Source organism: Tasmannia lanceolata, unplaced genomic scaffold (assembly GCF_043159265.1).
Source record: "Tasmannia lanceolata isolate RefF3 unplaced genomic scaffold, GAP_Taslan_0.1 ptg000006l, whole genome shotgun sequence".
In the NCBI taxonomy this organism is placed as follows: domain Eukaryota; kingdom Viridiplantae; phylum Streptophyta; class Magnoliopsida; order Canellales; family Winteraceae; genus Tasmannia; species Tasmannia lanceolata.
In genome coordinates, this window is record NW_027518683.1 from 2,889,703 (window position 1) to 2,910,606 (window position 20,904).

General features: G+C 37.9%; 2 protein-coding genes and 2 pseudogenes across 4 annotated transcripts; 2 read left to right on the plus strand and 2 right to left on the minus strand.

The window, feature by feature from the left end:
• The first annotated feature begins 1,985 nt into the window (after positions 1-1,985).
• Positions 1,986-8,214, plus strand: LOC143878212 (Armadillo/beta-catenin-like repeat family protein). Its single transcript, XM_077380514.1, has 4 exons — positions 1,986-2,111; positions 4,005-5,186; positions 5,334-5,643; positions 6,447-8,214. Exons 1-4 carry the CDS (start codon positions 2,106-2,108, stop codon positions 8,024-8,026), a joined length of 3,078 nt encoding a protein of 1,025 aa, XP_077236629.1. The 5' UTR covers positions 1,986-2,105; the 3' UTR covers positions 8,027-8,214.
• A 68-nt stretch (positions 8,215-8,282) lies between these two features.
• LOC143880504 (5S ribosomal RNA) lies at positions 8,283-8,401 on the minus strand (annotated as a pseudogene).
• A 708-nt stretch (positions 8,402-9,109) lies between these two features.
• LOC143878124 (uncharacterized) lies at positions 9,110-9,953 on the minus strand (annotated as a pseudogene).
• Positions 9,954-14,590: 4,637 nt separating this feature from the next.
• On the plus strand, positions 14,591-19,916 carry LOC143879267 (uncharacterized). Of its 3 annotated transcripts, none has more exons than XM_077381551.1 (5): positions 14,591-14,870; positions 15,736-16,355; positions 16,503-16,611; positions 16,692-17,012; positions 19,612-19,916. In XM_077381551.1, exons 1-5 carry the CDS (start codon positions 14,718-14,720, stop codon positions 19,636-19,638), a joined length of 1,230 nt encoding a protein of 409 aa, XP_077237666.1. In that variant the 5' UTR covers positions 14,591-14,717; the 3' UTR covers positions 19,639-19,916. The 3 variants fall into 3 exon arrangements, with proteins under 3 accessions (XP_077237666.1, XP_077237664.1, XP_077237665.1); XM_077381549.1 differs by having other exon boundaries at positions 19,561-19,700; XM_077381550.1 differs by having other exon boundaries at positions 14,593-14,870; positions 19,688-19,916.
• The last annotated feature ends 988 nt before the right edge of the window (positions 19,917-20,904 follow it).

A 20,904-nucleotide genomic window follows, 5' to 3' on the forward strand; every position in this document is an offset into this window, starting at 1 on the left:
CAGGCGATTGCCCAAAAATCGATGATTGTACAATCTTAATTATGTGTTTGGGTGCAATCATTGTGAACTTTTCTTAACCTTCTATTTGGAGGCCAATAATAAAATGTCTAGATTATTCCTATCACGAGCGGTTGCGGTCCTGACCATGAGGCATCCAAGTGATGGCCCACAAGATCAACGGTCCTAATCACTGTATACATGTACCATTGATTGAGGTGGGGACCATGAGCCTCAATGCAAGGAGCATATTGACATCAATCCTTCCAGGAATATACAAATTTCAACAGGTTTGGTGGTCCTTCGTATTTAAAAAGTTTACCTATTTGGTGCACAGATCAAACAAACAAAGCATAATACTTCCATATGGCGAATAATCCCCAGGGCAACTGCAATGCTCCGATCAACAATTTGGACCGTTCATCCAATGGGCTAAAAATTGATTGACTCGGCCAAAATATCCCTCTTGAACTTTTCCTTTTTCTTGTTTATGCTGTGTTTGACCACTTCCTAGTCCTCTCTTTAATAAAATTATATTTATCATTCAAAAGAAAAGGTCCACAGGGCAAAGAAAATAGAGATATAGATAAGAGAAAGGGAGAATAATGTGAAAGTAACTTCATAAAAAATCACATTATTGTACCACCCAAGGCTGTAATTTTTATAATATGATAAAAATAATCAATTAACAGGATGTTTGGTAGCTGACTTTATGGTAACCTCAGCAACTGCCAAAATCAAAGAGAACTGCAAATCTAGGGGGTGCAACTCGGGCGGGCTCAACCCAAACTCGACGGGTTGAACAAAAGTCGGGTTGGGTTGAGTTCGGGTCGGTTCAGGTTCGGGTTGAGTTTTCTCAACCAGGGTTGAGTTCGGGTTGGGTTCGGGTCAACCAAATGGTTGCTGGCCAACCTGAACCCCTACGCAAATCTCAACAAACAACCCCTAATTTCATGAGTTCCAAAAAATAAAAGAATGCCTCCATCAGATAAAGCCCATGCCCGGAAATCGAATAAACTGAGAAATACCTAACCTTGAAAGGAGAAAAATAAAATCAAACTACATCTCCACGGACCCAAATGGAACCAACTATCACATAGTGGGTGCCACCTTATTCTGATATGAACCATCCATTTCAAAGGAATGGGTTTAGATGACTGGATGGCCCAAAAATCATGCCAATCACGCAATACTAGAGGTTCAACCATGCAACATTTGATATTCAATAACAAATTGTTAGGATTAGATGATTGGTGGAGATTTCGGGTCATATTTGAACCAAAACAAAGCCTCTTAAATCTACTTTTCAAATCAATATAAAGTGGCACAGATTAGTTGTACTGGGGGTGGTCCACTGCAATGAAACGAGGTTGTGCCATACCAACCCTCTACATTAAGAGAGGGAAAAGTGGCGCGTTAGGTAGAGTTTTAAATGGTGCACGACAAGTGAAGTGCTTCAGCAGTCCAAAACAGTTGATAATTTTGTAAAAGATTCCTGTAAAAGTCTTCATTCACGCCAATTACATGTTGATAATTCTTAATTCATGAGTTGTAGGGAGAAAGTTATGGCCCAAAAATGGGGATACTATGACTCATTGATGTGGATAATTTTTACTCATATCTTTTCTATCTAAACTGTAAAAAGAAATTTTCCCTCGGAAATATTTTTCTTGCCATCCAAACAGGGATCATATCCAGAGAGAGAGAGAGAGAGAGAGAGAGAGAGAGAGAGAGAGAAGAGAGAGATTCCTCAAAATGATAAAAAAAAAGAAATGAAAAAGTATAGGAATGGATTTTGTTCATGGCGTTTGTAAAGAAATCTGCGTAGAAAACAAAACATTATGGGTGCCACGTAGGACTTGTACGCCAGGCTGGACAAAGGAAAGGCTGTCCACGTAGGCGGTATAATAGATATAATTGTCGTTTTCAAGATCATGGGGTGCTTACTAGAGTAATAATACAAAATGACAAGGTGACAATGAGGTTGGCTGACTTTTTCAATGTAATCCTTCTTCCACAGCTAAACTATGTTGGAAAACAGCATTTAGAATTTGCTTGCTCAGATTCCTCAGGCCACAAAGGTTGGGTCCAGAGAGAGCCCTGATCAGATGTCGGTATGTGCTATCTCCTTCTCTTCTTGTGAAAATCAGATATTTTTGTAGAATTATGTTGTTTTCTCAACCCTCAATGCATTTTTGTTTGAGTGACAAGAAAAGAAACAAGTTATATGAACTCCATAGAAAAAAAAGAAGACTATGATTCCCTTTTTCTAGTGTAATTACAAGGGGTTTTTGGATAGACAAGTACAGCAAGTCACAACAATCTGCACATGGAGAGGATTGCAAGTCATAAACAGCAATCTGATATTCTTATCTGTCTATGGAGAGGATTGTAAGTCCTAACCAACTGATAAAAAGGAAAAACCCATGAAAATTTTAGCCAAACTGGGGGTGTTTTAATATAGTAATTTGATTTAAAGTGGGTATTTAATCAAAGAATGAAATGAAGTAGTGATATGAATCTACTTTTGTAAAAGATCCTCTACGACTTGAAACACGCTAAAGTTTGAAAGAAATCAAGAGCTCTGGAATCTTAAAAGTAAATTTTGAAATTTTGAATAAATTCTGTTTTTGTACAATTAGTGTGATCAGACACCAAGGTTTTAAATTTCGGTTTTGGTACTGATTTCGGACCCACAACCGAAATTTCAGGTCGAAATCTCGTAAAAAAGATTATTTAATTAATTTCGAAATTTCGAAGCTGAAATTTTGTAACATTACTTTTTCTTTTTTAAAATAAATTTTCTCAAAATTTCGGCCGAAATTTTCAAAATTCCGAAATTTCAGCAGAAATTTGGGATTTCGCGAAATTCCGGATTTCGGCAAATTTCGGTTTCGGACTCCACCGAAATCAAAAATTTCAAACCATGTCACACACCCAGAACATCGGTGATGGGTCCCCAACAGGTTTTAGATGAATCACAGAGATGGTTTCCATAAGATCGCTTGATGGAATTGAAGGAAGAGTAATCCCAGAGTAATATTACCCTAAAGCCCTGTTTTTTTTTTGGATTTTGAGAACCGATTGTGAGTCCAAAATTGATTATTAGACTCAAAATTAGTCCAATAATATGCTAGCTGAGGGACCGATCTAGAACATTATGATTGAATTAAGCAAACTAGAGGGATTAGCACTATGTATACGAATGCCGAAAAGTATTAACACAGGAGAGAGAAGACGCGCGAGGGGGGGGGGGGGGGGGGGATGAAAACAGGAATGTAGAAGAAGCTAAGCAAATCCCTATTAAGAGAAAAAGACGAGGAGTGCTCTGAAGTGTTTAAATAGATGATAAATTACATTTAACTGCAATGATTTCAATCACAGTCCATAAAGAGATAAACACATAAACCACAGCAAGCATTTTTATTTTTTTTGAATGGTACAGCAAGCATTTTTTATGCATTTAAGGTAGTTAATTCGATTGGCAATTGGCAATTGGCAATTTCTCTGATGAGGAATAAAAATAGTCATCTCATTATCTTTCAAGAAAAAAAAATTAAGCATGTCAGTCCTTTCTACTACACCGACTGATAACACCTCCGGGGCTGCTGGTCTATCACAGCTAAATGAGTTTAGTAGTTTGTTAGTTTCACTTTTGGGCTAAGTAATTTAAATGGTAAGACCACTGTAATAAGAAGATGGCATATTCCCAGCAAAAAGAAGAATCAAAGTTCAAATATATATACACCAAAGAAAATGTACACGACTAAAAAAGAGCGAAGACGAGACCTAATCTTTCTTTTAAATTGTTTTCAAGTCTTCCATGTAAGTAGTAGTTCATCACAAGTACGAAAATTGATAATAGAAATAAAACTCGAAGATAGAAATATAAAAAAAACTGTAAAATATCACTGTTCATGAGAAATCAAGCTTTTATACGTCCATTATGGAACTCAAGCATAAGCCAGCTATTTAAATAAACTTACCTGTTTTCTTCTCTTGTTCAGTTGCCTGAAGGTACAAACTCAATTGTAAATCTTGCAAGGTATGTGCTGACATCTATTTCGGAGGTGACCACATTGGTTGTTGGGATAAATATTGAGCAGGAAAACTTAATGGAAGTGGGATGCTATCTTCATCGCACTTCTCCAGCCATAATGGAGTTGCAGATGACAGAAAATGCTCCACCAAATGCAATAGAGATTCTACAATCACTATCAAATAATGTCGATCTTGCCAAGGATCTTGTTGGGAAATGCAGCACAGAAGTTAAGTCGATTATGGATCTTGAACTCAAAAGCATCATTGAACAGCTCGAGAGTGTGATAAGAAGCATTGGAGAAAGCCTTAGCTTAATACCATCATCAACGTTCAACAACCATACATATGCAGAATATGCGGTCCGATCTCTTTCAAGGGAGATGCAAAACGCCCGCTTGCCAATGAGTGGGACTCAAATATATGACCCTGAGGAGGAGAAAGTACAGAATGTATCCTCAAAAGAGATGGAAATCAGTGAACATATTCCGGTAATGGAAACTGATCTTTATTCCATTCCATCTGAAGCTTATGTGGAGAACTCTTTGGTGTTAAAGTCGGACGGAGAGAGCGGTGAATTGCCACATTTGGCGGATTTTCTGGGAGGCTTTAGATACAACAGGCAAGACAACAGTAGCCAACCACTGAAAACACTGCCACAGGTAGCTGAGTACATGGAGCCTCTGTATGAGACCTTCTGCTGCCCTTTGACAAAGGAGATCATGAATGACCCAGTTACTATTGGAAGTGGCGTGACATATGAAAGAACAGCCATAGATGAGTGGTTTAAGAGGTGTGAAAATTGTTCTGAGGATATTGTTTGCCCGACCACGGGGAAGAAACTAGAGAGTAGAGCTTTAAACACCAACATGGCATTAAAGATCACAATAGAAGAGTGGAAAGAGAGAAATGAAGTTGCGAGGATCAAGGTTGCTCGTGCCGCTTTGTCGGTGACCAGCTCTGTCAGTGTGATAACTGAAGCTTTGAAAGATATGCAACATCTCTGTCGGAGGAAAGGATATAATAAGGTGCAGATACGCAATGTTGGAATGATACCGTTACTTGTTCGACTTTTGGAATACGGAGAAAGGAAAGTAAGGTGTGAAACACTGGAGACATTAAGATTATTGTCAAAGGACGAAGAGGGGAAGGTATGGTTCTCTTTTCTTCCAAAAGTTCAATCTCTTCCATATCCTATCAAACAATTTAGGCAGTTAACTGTAGATAGGGTTTGATAATTCAAAATTTGGATATTTCTGATCAGATACATCATCATTTAATGGCCGTATGTTGTGCAGGAAATGATCGCCAAAACAAAAGCGATTAAAACAACAATCAAGATGCTGTCAAGTGATTATCCTCTAGAGAGACACTTAGCATTGTCATTCTTGTTGGAGCTTTCAAGACATGAACCATTGTGTGAGAAGATTGGTTCTGTGCATGGGGGGATTCTGATACTGATTACAATGAAATACAACAAGTCTTTTGATGCTTTAGCAGCTGAGAAAGCAGAAGGAACTCTAAAAAACTTGGAGAAATGTCGAAAGAATATCAAGTACATGGCAGAAAATGGCCTCTTGGAACCCCTTTTGAACCATCTTATCGAAGGTACATACTTTGCCCTTTCTCACAGAAACTTACAATCAGTATCTTGCTATTGCCCTTACAATCCAACACTCCTGTGGATTCACTCGGATGCACAAATACTTTCTGGACTTACAAAAATGGAAACAAGATCAAATGGTCATTCTAGCTATTGCCTTGGAGACAAAAGCTTAATTCAAACCACATGATTCCAGCCATTGGATTCATGGGATACCCCTCGCTCACTGGCACAACCTGAATTCATGGGTGGTAAAGCAAGGGAGCTCACAGTAATTTCTGAAAAATCATGTGTGTCTGTGTGTGCACGTTACCTTGTTGCATCAGGAATTAAAGAGGAAAACTTGGCCACTCAACAAAAATCAGATGAAGTATACATAACTTGAATGTAGTAAAATTGCTTATCACCCCAATCTGTTGGCTGAAACTAGTATTAACAAAAATACTAGACCCTCAAACACCTTATCTAAATAGAGGAAACAGAAAGTGTGTCGCTATATATCATAATATGGTCCAGAATGTCATATTAGGCACACAATACCACCTATGAAAACAAAATGCCTTCATTTAGGAAATCAAAGCCCAAAGTTCTTACGCTGTCTGCACAGCTTCAGCTGTTTATGTAATCAAATTGTACAGGATAGAGAGTAGAGAGGTTTCGAAGTCAGTTGACACTTTGTTAAAACTCGGATCGATTTTGAAAGCTTATAATCATAATATCTCAATTCAACTATTCTATGTGTTTCTGTATCTTTACTAACGACCGATAACCATTCTCTACTTGTTTTAAAAAACAAAAATGGAAACAGGCTCTGAAGAGATGCAGATGGAGATGGGGATCTACCTCGGAGAAATTGTTCTCGAGAATGACACAAAAACATACGTAGCAGAGAGAGCTTCCGCGGCACTGGTAAACATGGTGCGGAGTGGAAATACTCTAACAAGGAAGGTGGCATTCAAAGCTCTACTCCAAATCTCATCATACCTACCGAATGGAAAAGTACTTGTTGATGCCGGTATTGTACCTATCATGACTGAAGAGATGTTCACCCGAAAAATCGACAATGAGCCGATGAACACAGAGAAAGAATCCTCTGCAATCCTAGCAAACATACTCGAATCAGGACTAGATCTCGAGACCCTCCAGGTAAACACCCATGGGCGTACTATGGTATCGGACTACATCACATACAACATCATACACATGCTCAAGAACTCGGTGCCAGATGAACTTAACGTAAATCTCATAAGAATTCTCCTCTGCCTAACAAAATCACCCAAAGCAATGGCTAATATAATCTCTGTGATTAAAGAGACTGATACCAGCTACACACTGATTCAACTCATCAACTCCCCAAAAGAACAACTCAGCATTGTATCAACAAAACTACTCATCAGTGTCTCACCCTTCGTGGGCCACACAATAGCAGATCAGCTATGCAAGAGCAGAGGGCAACCAGAAAACCTAATAAAGAAGCTCGAAAATGACCGAATCACGGAAAAACATGCGGTATGGATGAACCTACTGGCTAAACTCCCACACCAGAACTTAACACTCAATGTAGCCCTACTTCGCCTAGATGTTATCCCCATAATCCTTCAAAGAATCCACGAAATTCAAAGAGGTGAAGCAAGAACAAGCAAGTTTGGAACCTCTTACCTTGAGGGGCTGGTGGGTATTTTGGTTAGATTCACCACCACCTTGTATGATCCTCAGATTCTTCTCCAAGCAAGAAATCACAATCTAGCAGCAGTTTTCACAGAACTGTTGATAAGAGAAGGCAGTGGTGAAGTTCAAAGACTTTCAGCAATTGGGTTGGAGAAACTCTCATCAGAATCTATTCATCTATCAAAAACACCCCAAATTAAGAAATCAAAATTCCAGAGAATCTTACCTAAGTGTTTCCATATTTTCCCATCCCATGTAGAGAAGTTACCACTCTGCCCAATACACAGAGGGCAGTGTTCTTCAAGGACTACCTTCTGTTTGCTTGATTCTAGGTCTTTGGAGAGGCTTTTGGAATGTTTGAACAGTGAGAATGTGGAGGTGGTGGAGGCAGCATTGTCAGCCATTTGCACATTGTTGGATGAAAAGGTGGATGTAGATAAAAGTGTTTGTGTCTTGAGTGAGGTGAATGTAATCCAACATGTACTGAATGTGTTGAGAGAACATAAGCAAGAGGGTATTTGGCAAAAGTCATTTTGGGTGATTGAGAGATTCTTGATGAAGGGAGACAGTTCTGTTAGTGATATATCACAGGACAGATTGCTGCCTTCTACTTTGGTGAGTGCTTTACATCATGGGGATAGTAGAACAAAGCAAATGGCAGAGAAGATCTTGAAGCATTTAAATAGGACGCCCAGCTTATCTACCAATGTATTAGTGTAGCTACATGTGTATAGCTGAGTATATGTCACTCTTGTGTTTCTTCTTTTTGACATTTCAATGTGAGATAGTTTTGTGAGATTAAGGGACAAAATTTCTCTGACTTGTCTTTCTGGTTGGGAAACTGGGCTAATTGAATGATGGGTCTCCAATGTATATATATGAAGTTTTGGTTTGAAAGTGTACTATAACGAAGATGCAATATATGCTAGTGAGATTATTATTGGATTTAAAAATAAATAAATAAATAAAAGATCAGAGGGTGCACCAGGCAGACTTCCCAAAAGGTCACCCAACCTAGTACTACTCTTGCCCAAACATGCTTAACTTCGGAGTTCGGATGGTATCCAGTGCATTTGCGCTGGTATGATCACACCCTAAGATTATTATTGGATTTGTTGAACAAACCTCTTAAACTAGTATTTGTGTTATATTTTTCTTTTCATTTAGGTTGTGTTTGGTTGCACCAATTCCCGGATGACTTATGGGCTTTTTTTGGCATTTGGGTGCCACGCCAACAAAACTCCATGTTTGGTTGCTAATATAACATTGAAATCCTCGGAGACTCCCACGAATGTCTCTTGGTTAATCATTGCATGTCTGCGGATGTGTCACCCTTATCCCCTTCCCATAATATCCAATCCGAAAACCACAGAAATATGGAATTTTGCTTGGATTTCTCGGGAATGATGCTTCTCTCTCTCTCTCTCTCTCTCTCTTTATATATATATATATATATATATATATATATATATATATATATATATATATATATATATATATATATATATTGGTAGTAACAGTCCCTACCAGTCCTACTCTAGGAGGTAATTTCCAGCCAAATCCAATGCTTGTCTCCTCCCTGTTGTTTATTTTTTTTTAAACACATAACATGTGGTAATTATAATATTCTGGTAGTAGTATTTAGAAAAAAAAAAAAAAACAGATAAAAGAGATCTAAAAGTCTAGCAGTGAATCTGAAGTATTGGAATCTGACAAGCGTCCAACACGAGAAGTTCATTCATTCATAAGAATCCATGTAACGTAACATATGTTCAAATAAAAGAAATGTGGTACAAGAAAATCTTACTCACTTTCATCGCTCTCGTAATTTTGACAGAGCGATTGAAGTCCCATGTCCATCTCCCTAGTTTTTTGCTCTTCTTTCTTCTTTTCTTCTCTTTCTTGCTTGTTCTCATGCCGAGGCTTGTTAACCGCTTTTACAATGATCTTATGTTTCAGACTTTTGGCATATAATGGTCCACCCCTATACATTTCTTCATATAAATCATCATCTTGAATACGTCTAATGAAATCTTTCGAGCCTTGGAAAACAATTGATTTGATAAATACTTCATCCTCTTCTTCCAATTTCTTTTCCTTTTCTTCATTTGTGCGTTTCAAGGCCTCAAGCATTTCATCTGCACTCACAGTTGCGTGTCTTGACTTCATGGACTTCATTTCATCAAGTGCTTCAAGAATCTCCATCTCTCTCTCTTTGAATTCAACATTTATTCTCTAAAGATTTTAAGGCATCCACCATCTCTTCTACATCTCTCTTCCTCTGTTGTTTTTTTGCTTCTTCATCCTCTACACGCCAAGGCTCAAAATTGCTAGTTGCACCCGATTCAAGGATGTAGTCTGAATTTTGAGGGTCAGTTTTGATAGTTATTTCAGCTGAGCAAGATGTGCATTTGCCGTAGAATCTTAATATCTTGATTCCCAGATATGTCTCACCGATTACTTCTTCTTTCTGAGAATTGAACTTGGTTCCTTTATAAATGTAGGTCCCACAAGTTTTGCATCGGAGACTCATAGGAAACATATTACGGACTTGATTCTGCTTGTTCTTGGGCTTTCGAATCCTAATGATTTTTGAAGGATCGAAATCTGGAGGGATGTATTTGTTTAACACTTTTCTCTCTCCCATCTTTTCTGATTTATGTTCTTCAAACTTTCTTGAAAAAAAAGGAGGTGAAGAGAGGGAAAAAGAAGTCCCGATCAAGGTTGTGACCTGTTCGAATTCCTTTCCGTTTGGCTTTTCAGTAAATTTTTTTTATCCTATGAGCTTTTTAATCCCAACAGTGAAGTCAACAGGATTAAAAAGCTCCTACAATTCCTAAAATTCCCGCCAAAATTTAGGGGTGTCATTACCAAATATGGGAAGGGAGGAGAGAGAGGGAAGAGAGAGAAAGAAAGAGGACATCATTCCCTAGAAAAGAAAAAGAGGGGACAATGAATCCATGTCATACTCATAAGCAATCATTACAAGAGTGGGATTAAAAAAATTCTAGTGCTAAAGGCAACCAAACATGGGATGGGACGGAAATTTTACTAAAAACTTCCTAAGTTTTAAATTTTACTGGCAACCAAACAGATACGAGTTCGGTCTTTCTTGGGTTACTTTTCAGATCTAGTTTCTGTCTGTGTCTTGAGCTATAAGTTCAGATTTTAGCAATCTGGTAGGATTTGCTTTGAAGTTGTTTTGTATGTGTAGGAGTCTGAGATAAGGGTTAGGGTTTCGAAATTGGCTTGGCTAGGAGTTTATATGAAGTGGTCAGGTGGTTATCTATAAATAACATGTAACTAGCCTTTGTCAAATTTCTCTCACAGATAAGGATTAGGGTTTCTAAATTGGCTTGGCGAGGAGTTTATATGAAGTGGTCAGGTGGTTTTTTATAAATAACATGTAACTAGCCTTTTTCAAATTAATGAGAGAAATTCTGTTTTGAGCACAAAGGAGGACCAACCCTTATCTCTAAGAAGCTCAACCACGTTGTGGAATTCTTTCTAAGAAGCTCAATCACGTTGCGGAATTGTAGTTCGTAACACCTAATTATGTTGTGTACAATTAAGGCTTTTGGTCCTACTTATGTCGTTTGTCATTTTGAGTAGGTTTATGAATTTCACAAAAAAACCCCTTGTGAATGGAAATAAATAGATGACAATGAGGAGTCTTTTCATAAATTGGTGCCATCCATTTGGATCTAGGACGCATTGGAATTTTTGGCTACGTCAGGATCCCAATCCAAAATAATTTTGAAGCTTATAATATGAATCCAATGCATGGTTAGAAACTTAGGATCCAGCTGTTGTGCCCAAATCCAGAAATCCTATCCATTGGATCCTTTGAATCCATCAGACCGTCTGGATCCATTGATACACCTATTCCTACTCTGCTCTAGTCCTCGGTCAAAATAATGCTTAGTAGGGGAATCAATGGGCCACATGCTAAATGTTAGATTGTGTCTTCCTCAGCCATTCTATCATTCAATCCTAGCCTTCAAAAGAAAGAACTCCAGTGTGATCAATGTCCTGAAATAGCAATGTCGACATGGATTAGTTAAAGACGGAAGTTTTAGGTGATGAAATGATCAGATCATCTTTCAATTCCCTAGTTCATGCTTGACCGTTCGATCAAAATCATAAAGGGCGTCGAATGGACAAAATCAGCTCCATCAAACAACCATCAGGCATCACTTTTATCTTGTTTATGATTCGTTGTATTGCTTGATTGGGCGGAGATTGTGGGCTAACTTTTGTTTGCACTGGGCTCACCCTTATTTACTTACTTCATCTGTCCATTTTCTTGGGCCATGCCACCCTTAATTCTCTCATCTCCTTTTTCTTCTCTTCACGGGTCCACCTATCCTCATGTGTCTTTTTTCTTACTCCTTGCTCCTACTTTCATCCACTCTCTCCACTTCTAACCCATTTTCCAATTCATTTAGGCCACTTTTGGAAACCATGAAATTTTTTTCCATGGAATATTAGCTTACCAAGTTAATGGAGTAAAAAGAGGTAGGGGCTGACCGAAAGCAACTTGGGTAGAAACAGTGAGAAATGACTTAATGGCTAGGAACATAATAGAGAATATGACCTTAGATAGGAGAGAATAAAAGAAAATGATCCATGTAGACGAACCCAACTAGCGTCAGGATCATACTTAGTCAATTTAAGCTGGGTAGATCCTTTCACATTCTCCATGGATATTTTTTAAAGGATTCTTTAGCCTATGCCGACTAATTTGGGACAAAGGCTTAGTAGAATTGAGTTGAGTTGGAATATTAAACACTTCTCAGCCTCTCCACACTCGTTCCCTCTCCCACTTTCGACTTCCACCACTTGATAAACTAATATTCCACGGAAAAAAAAAATTTCATGGTCGCCAAACATGCCCTTAGCATGTCACATAATGGCATTTACACTTACCCTGTATCATACTAAGAAAAAAAATGTTCACTAGGAGGATAGAAATCCTTAGATAAGCTGGCCCGGGACTAGATAATTCTATCTTACATAAAACCATGGTATTGAATATCCTGTTTGTATACATTGAGGCTGCTTTCGATGTGAACAGAGTATGACAAGACTATCCAAGGATGTCTGGTTCGTAAGATAAATAAGTCCATTTAAAAAAACGGGAAGAGAGAAGGTTCGTCTTGGGCGGCAATGGGGCGACCCCACCCCTTGGCTAAAACACATATTCATATCCAACCCCCTACCATTTTGTCAAATTCTCAAATCACTCCTCTTTTTAATATTATCTTTTCCTCACCGTTTCGCTTTCGGAGAAACCAAAACCCTTTACTCTAATCCTTTTACCTTCTTCCGCACGTCTTTACCTTTGAATTTCCTTTTCAAAAATTGTTTTCTAGTAGCTGTTGTCTACTTGTCTGTTATCTCAACCTCGTTTTTCGTTTAATCTTATCTAAATCATAGACTCATAGAAGAAATTAATAATTTATTTTTTTCCAAATTTTGTCGACTATAGTTGCCATATTTCTGATAATTTACTGTAGTAATCACAATTAACCAAGAATCCAATATTATAGAATTAGATCTTTGTCTTTTTCTCTGTGTTTGAACTATTTCAATATAAGCATCGAAATTCTGAAATCTATAAGTTGAGAATTAGTTTCAAATGGCAGTAACATTGAAATACACCCCTACAGTGCACCTTTCCATAGCGGGTTCATTGGAATACACCCCGACAGTGCACCTTTCCATAGCGGGTTCATTTCTGACCGTTAGATCCCGTCCCATCACGACTCTACTACTGTCCAGATCAAACCAAGCTTAAAAAAATGCGCCGCTATGCACCCTATATTCCATTGCCATGCCACGCGCGGACGGTGTGTTCACCCATTGGCTATAACCCATTGTGCATTTAAAGAAAAGAAAAGAAGTGGGAAAAGCTATATCTGCTACTCTCCCACTTTTTTCCACATCAATACGGGACTATCTTTTCTTCACACTTCGACACTCTCTTCTAAAAAGCAACTTTTTCCAAAGAAAGGTTTTTCTTATCCAAAACACCTTTAGAAAACATTTTCCAAGATACCATTTTTGACCCAAAACTATGATTTTGAAAATCAAAATCCTACAGGTATTAATGAGAATTGGATGGAACATGTCCTTGACATTTTTCTCAATGTAGGTTAATTTTAGTAACTATAAGTTGAGAAATTTGCATTTCTTGCTAATTTTATTTATCAATTAAGAATTGAAATACAAATACTGAATTTTATGTGACTTGGATAACTGCGTAATTTCAGAGCATTTGACTGTTATGGATTTAGTTCTGTTCCTTCTTTTCTTTTTCTTTTTAATATAACATTCTAGATTTTCATGTTGGAGTAAAATTTGGTACTGGTTCAATCTAAGAAAAGATAGGAAGATGGGAAGATGTTTCAAGGCGCGTAAACTCTTTCCTTAAGACGATATTCTCCCCCACCAGTAGTGTGCACAGGGGACCACGAACTCGCCTCCAAGATACAATGAAGCCCGGTTCGAAACCTATTCTTTGATGATGTTCTACACTGAACGGAATCAAGCCTGAATCACCTTTGAATATTGCAAGTATTTGAGACCCAAGTGTTATGTTTCTGCAGAAAACAGAATACTTGATAGTATTTCTAAATTGAAAAAAATAGTAACTTTATAGGGGTTTAGAGAGAGGGAATTGTGCTGGAAATAGCAATTTTGGGTATGCCAAAGTAGAAATTCGAATTCTGTGTAGAATGAGTGTTTTCTACTATTTTTATAGAGCTTCCGGTGGCTTTTCCCGTTGGAAAATACCAATTCTGACAATTAGATTGTGTCTAATCGCGACTCTACGGCTCAGATCAATCCTGGAGTGACCGTTGGCTTGTGTAAAAGCCTTTCAAACTCCGAACCGCTAGATTGCCCATCCATGGTGCAGATCGCATCCTTTGACTATTGAGTAGATGGGACACCATCGCGTAACAAAGAAAGAAAGAGTAAAGCTTTATAAGCCCAACTCTTCCTTTCTTATGAGTCGGTATGGGACTATTTTTTCACACTACTTTGGACTCTTCTTTTTCTCTTGCAAAAAGCAACTCTTTTCAAAGAAAATTTTTTTCTTTTCCAAAATACACTTAGAAAACATTTTCCAAACACTATCTTTTGACCAAAAAATAAGATTTTAAAAATCAAAATCTAACATTTCATATCAGTGAAAATTGGATTATACTGACTGTTACATCATTGACATTGTCGTTGTAGAAAGCCTTATATTTTCCATAATACAATTCTTTATGTATTTCTTTTTTTATAGGCTTTGATTCGATTGATTCAACAATCCGGCCAACAACTACTCAAGGTTGTTCAGCCTGTTTAGACCCATATTACTTTATCTTGAGGGCTGATCAAGATCTCTCTGCTTGCGAAAATGGCATCCTTTTCGGTCGAGGAGTTTGTAGGTGATGGAGTTCTAAAAGAACTCATTCCACAACTGTTGGCAGAAGGTTGGGATGATGTACCAACTTTGAAGATGATGAATTCAGAAGATATGGATATGATGAACATGACTCAGCGCCAGAAGGTCATTTTCTACTCAAAACCTGTTTTGTTACTGCTTTATTTGAATTTGGATATTTGAAGGTGACCATCTTATCTTGATGGAATAGTTTCTTTAACCAATTCTTAGAGTATACTTTTCCCTCTTTTTTTTCGTTGTTAAAGATGGTTTGTGATTGTTATATTACGATGCTTGTTCTTCTGATCGTTTTTCCTTTCTAAAATCTGGCATTTGAGGGTGATTTTCTTCCTTTATGAAATGGTTTCTATATATCAGCTCCTTCGTAGAATGAAACTTTCCATGATTGATTGAACTTTGTATTATTCTTTCTATTTGGGTTTTCTCAGTGATACCATGAAACTGCTTTCTCAATTCTTATGTTGCTGCTTGGTCTCTCTTCGTTGTATTCGTCTGTTGAACACGATGGTCTTTCTTGATGAAACTGGTTTCTGCCTTCACCTTGTAGGACAAAACTTCTATGATTGATCTTGGTTAAATATTATTTCCTTGGTGGGGTTTCCTCAAGGCTGCCATGGAATTTGTTCTGATTAGTATATTTGATGCTCGGTCTTTCCCTTTTCCAAAATTTGGTCATTGAAGATTAGTAACTTCTGAGATGAAATAATTCCAGTTATCTATTTCTTACAATCAAAACTTATATTATTGGTGTTTTGGTGGCTTTGTTTTTCCTCCATAGGTAAATATCTCACAGATGCAATGGAATCCAGTCCCTCCCAATTATATATTGACTTTTCTTTTTCGTTGTTTTAAGTTTGAGCATTTGAGGGAATTGATATTATTCTATGAAATGAATTCTGTTTCAATACTTAAAATCATAACCTTCATGACTTATTTTCGCTTCTTTCTTCCTGGTTCGGTTTTGCTTTAGGATACATTGGAGATTAGGTCATATCTACACGACCGCTCCTTGTTGCAATATGGAGATAGGCTGGAAGCTTCTGGGAAATCACTGTCCGACCTTTTAAGTTTAAGTACGTTGGTTCTTTCTTCCCAATTTGGCATCAGGAGAGGCCATGTCGCTCGCTTTGTTGATAGGACAATTGCTTGTGGGATTCCCATGTCCCCCTCTTATGCTACTCCAGCAAGTAAAAGAACCACTTCTTCTGTTAGTGGAAGTGTTTATGGGAAAGAGCTTTCATCTGTAAATTCCAGAAAGATGCAAAATCTCAGATCTCTAAAGGGGAATTCATATTATGAAAGATCCGTCGATCAATCTGTGGCAGACATTAAAATCAAAGAAGGGCATGTTTTTAAGGGGATTGTTGCCTCAGAACCAGCTGAACCGAGGCTCTGTGGTTGTGTACAGCCTCCTCCTGTGCTTGATAGTGTTGCTCCTTACTCTGCAATCGAAAATGTCTCAGTTCAAAAGCTTGCTCCGGAGTATAAGATCGGCATGGAACGCTTGGTGAAGTCAAAGGCACCACCCATGAAGGCTTCGGAGTTATGGCGTGATAAACCAGCTATACTTATCTGTGTTCGACGCCCGGGGTATTTGAACTTTGATAATTACACCTAGTCTTGTTAAAGCTAGCTTTCTGAATTATCTTTACTATTCATTTTGCTCTTCTGGGTTCTCTTCCATTTTTAGCTAACGAAGTGCATATGTTTTTTGGATACTCTCAAATGAGGTTACAGGTGTATCATGTGCAGAGCCGAAGCACACCAACTCTATGCAAGGAAGCCTATATTTGATGCACTGGGATTTCAGCTTATAGCTGTTCTTCATGAACAAATTGATTCTGAGGTATTTCCAAACGTCGTCATCTTGCTCTTTTGATGGGATGTTGTTCACCAAACTGGACATTTTTGTTCTGACGGTTTCAGGTTAAAGACTTTTGGCCACGTTACTGGGGAGGCATTGTTATTGTTGACCAAGGCATGGATATGTTCAAAGCATTTGGAGGTGGGGCGTTGATGAAAGACAGGTTTATAACAGGATTTGTGTTCAATCCTCGTGCAATTGCTAATTACAAGCGTGCCAAAGCTACTGGACTACAACACAACTATACAGGCGAAGGTGAAATCAAGGGTGGACTATTCATAGTCGGCAGTGGAAAAAGTGGCATTGCATACCAGTTTATTGAAAGGAATTTTGGTGATTGGGCACCTCTTGCTGAAGTTATCGAAATCTGCAGTCAGATACAGGTACTTTCTTTACCTTTTCTGATCCCACAAAGCAATTCCGGACCTTTACACTCTGTTACAGGTATCCAATAGTTTAAAAATTTAAGCAAAGAGCCTTAGCTAGAATTTCTGTTTGAGATTGATTATGAAATGTTAAGCTCTTAACTGCATATAAAAGGTGGTAGGCCCCATTTTTGAGAAAAGGTAACCAAATTTTAGTAATATTAATGACCGATAACATCAGGGAATGTGACACCGTGTCCCCTTCCAGTTAAGACAGTCAACTCCTTGAGCCAGATTACTGGGCTGACTCGTCCTAATATCCCTAGCACTGAAGAGTTCTAGGGTTCTACACTTATAAGTCATACGAAGAAGTTGTTAGAGTGCCAACAGCTCATCAAATATCCTTCTTAGCCGTCGTCGAATGATAATTCCAGGGGCAGAATCTATTGCCACTTGCTCTAACCATTCATCAGCTAGTCATTCTGGTGGGGTTTTTCCATTCTATCCTTTGCTAACTGATCAGCCTCCTCATTTGCAGAGCATCTCATGTGAGAGAATTCAGGGCATCAAAAGAAAAACAATTTATAGAAAAAAAACAATGGAGCCTACTACCTTGATTTCAAAAATTAAGGTGGTAGGCCCCATTGTTTTTTGTTTCACTAAATTGTTTTTCTTTTAATATTTCTAAAATGAAATTTTGCAATTTCATGGATTTGATGTTTGGATTAAATCTGTCCATTTAAAAATTTTTTTGGAAGATCCATGGTGCATACTTCTTGACTAGTTGATATGTAGGCTGTACATGGCATTTTCCTGTTCTCTGGTTGTAGGGAGTAAAATCCGAGATATGAAGGTGAACATCGGACCATATGAAGTTTCAACATGGTAGATTTTGCAATGTATCTGTTCGAAGTTTGCCAGTTCTATGTTAAACACAAGGAAAATAGTCTATTACCACCATTGTCATGCAGGACGTTGGATGGGGTTTCCAGATCTAAAGAAGAAATGCCCCTAACATGTTGAGTGGTATGCATAATCTCTAATCATGACCTACACTGATAAAGGTTGCAGCCAAGGGACCAAGCATTAGTATGTTTTAACTTGACGACCGGCCAGTGACCACGGATGGATTTCAAATCAAGTGTGAAAGGAGTTCGAGCCATGATTAGGAATCTAGTCTAACTAGCGAACCTGTTCTTGCAAACTGACTAGAAGCTTCATCTGGATGAAGAATTTTGATTTTGAGGTCCCTAGTAGAGAACTTTGTCTCTCTGATGCTCGGATGGAAGTAGGAACTCCCACAGGCTTCAATGTCTTTATTGGAATGTAGTATCTTTTAGAAGTACTCAATAATCTACAATTACATGATCTAGTGTAACAGCCACTGCACATAGCTACAACATCGATAACTTATATGTTATGTAGTTCATATCCATTCTTTAGAGAGGCTGGTTTCCTTGTCCTGGACAGGCAGAGAGATGCTCTGACATGCCGTTTCCATTTGCCTCTCATTTGTTCGACTCTACCCAAGATTCTAAAATTCCATGATCTAATGCAACATCCACTGTATACAACTACATGTATACCCAATATGTTTATGTGGCCCATATCCCTTCTTAGAGAGGCTGGTTTCCTTGTCCTGGACAGAAAGAGATATGCTCTGACATATAGTTTTCATTTGCCTGTCATTTGTTCCAATTTACGATGTGAGAGGTAAATACATCAAAATTTTATTGCCAAACACATCAAAATTTGATTGTCACTTCAATTAACTTTATCAAAACTGATGATCAAATTGTCAAACATATTAACTACTAATGAGAATGTCTTTGTGCACTTTGGTACCTCCTTTTTGAGTGAAATATGTTTTACTTTTTACATTACCATGGATCCAATCATTTGTAGCACCACACGTACCATTTTCAACTTGTCATAATCTCCTCCACCCTGTAACTGTAATAGATAGACAAGGCATGAATAGCAGCGCTTTCAATAGTAGAACATGCAGGGACAACAACTGGGGCTCCATTAAAAATGCTAATTTGAGAAATTAGGAAATACATTGGGGATCTATTGTCCCTAATCGATAAAATCTTGTCTACTCTGGGGACATCTTGTCCCTGTCTATTGTATGACTTTGATTTTATGGAATAAATTGTTAATTTTCAAAAAGAAAAGAAAAGAAATTAGGATAAACAAATAACTGGACACGCAAGTAATTTGTTTTTTTTTCTGCTATTGATGTCTCAACCAGTGAACTTTTTCCTCCAGATTCATTCAATGTTCATTAACCAGAGCGTGGGTTTGCAGGTAGTCCAAGTGTTATGTTAGACTCGAGTTTCCTTGTGTCGAGCTGTTATGGTGTCTGACACCACAGGTTTTGCAAACCTGTTTGACGAAAACTGGCTTGGTTGTTGAGATTTTTAAGAAAAAATTTGTTGTTTGAGTCCTCAGTTTGATGAAGAAAATAATTTGCATTGCCTTTTCTCTGCCACTATAATGGCATGCATAACCTTGCATGAAGTAATTTCTGCTTTCAACATTTTGATGTTTCTATTTTCTGTAGCATGCTATTACTTGGGAGATGAATCCTTCAACATTAATTTGTGTGTGACAGAGCTACTTGAACAAGTTTTCCATATAAGCCAATTCATGTCATGCACAAAACTAAAAGGTTCCTTTACACTGTGCAGAAACAGCAGCTAGGCCAAGGGGAAGCTGCATAATGTCGGGTGTTTTCTTGCACAACGATCCTTGTATCTATTACTTATTTAACCATCATACTCATTATACCATCACAGGGTGCTGAATACAGATGATTTTTTTTCTCTACATATTTCATGTACCTGTTACTCCTTAAACTCTAGCATAGACATGTAATAGTTTTTCCATATCCTTTATGATAGAAGTGGTTTGGATGTCTTCGTATGGCTTCTATTCACATGGATTTTAGGTCCGTTTTTCCTTTTTTTTCATTGTATATAGTCTAAGGATACATGGTATTTTGTGGTCGAAAGAATAGTCTATTCACAGAAGTCTTAGACACATGCTTTATAATGGCAGTATGTATTAACACCTTGACTCCTATGCACTGTGACGGTGTGTGCTTTTCAGTTCTTTTGAATCTGTCCTAACAAACCATCAAACAAGTAATATAACAACCTTTCCATTCAAAAAAAAAAAAAAAACACACACACACACAAGCTTTGAGAATGAGTCCCTAGCTTGTCAACCAGAGGACAAATTGTAGAAAGAAAATAACCTCTCTAACTTATTAGTGTAATATTAACCAGGTGGAGATTTTTCTCTCATTTTAAGCTGTGAAACTACCAGTCAGTCCAAAAGCTTAAGCTGTTGGAGAAGGCATTATTTATTCTTTTATAGTTTAACCCCCTCACGTGTGGCCCCTCTTTCTTTGGGTTGGCCTACACGTGGCACATGTGACCCCACTTTTGGGTTTGGCCATTGCATGCGGATTTTGCTATCAAGGAGGTTTGAACCCAGGCATTTGCTCTGATACTATGTGAAACTACCAGTTACTCCAAAAGCTTAAGCTGTTAGAGAAGGCGTTATTTATTCTTTTATACTTTAACATAAGCTAACAAAATCAGAGAAATAGGTTACCATTAGATTAGTTACTATCAAGCAAGCAAATAAAAATGCTTCTTTGTCAAGAAAAAGTTTCAGTGAAGATTTCCACAGGAAATCATGTTGATGTGCAGGACCATCAAAGGTGAGGCCTGTGCATCAACAGTGGTGCCTGTAACAGATACTTCCCCCTCTTCTTTTTGAAGAGTTGTAAAGGGTGGGAAGACCCTGGCTAACCCACTTCCATGAATGTAATGAACACCAACAATGTATTTAAACCATGAGTTGGACTTGTGTCGTGACCCAGAGATATCTACGAATA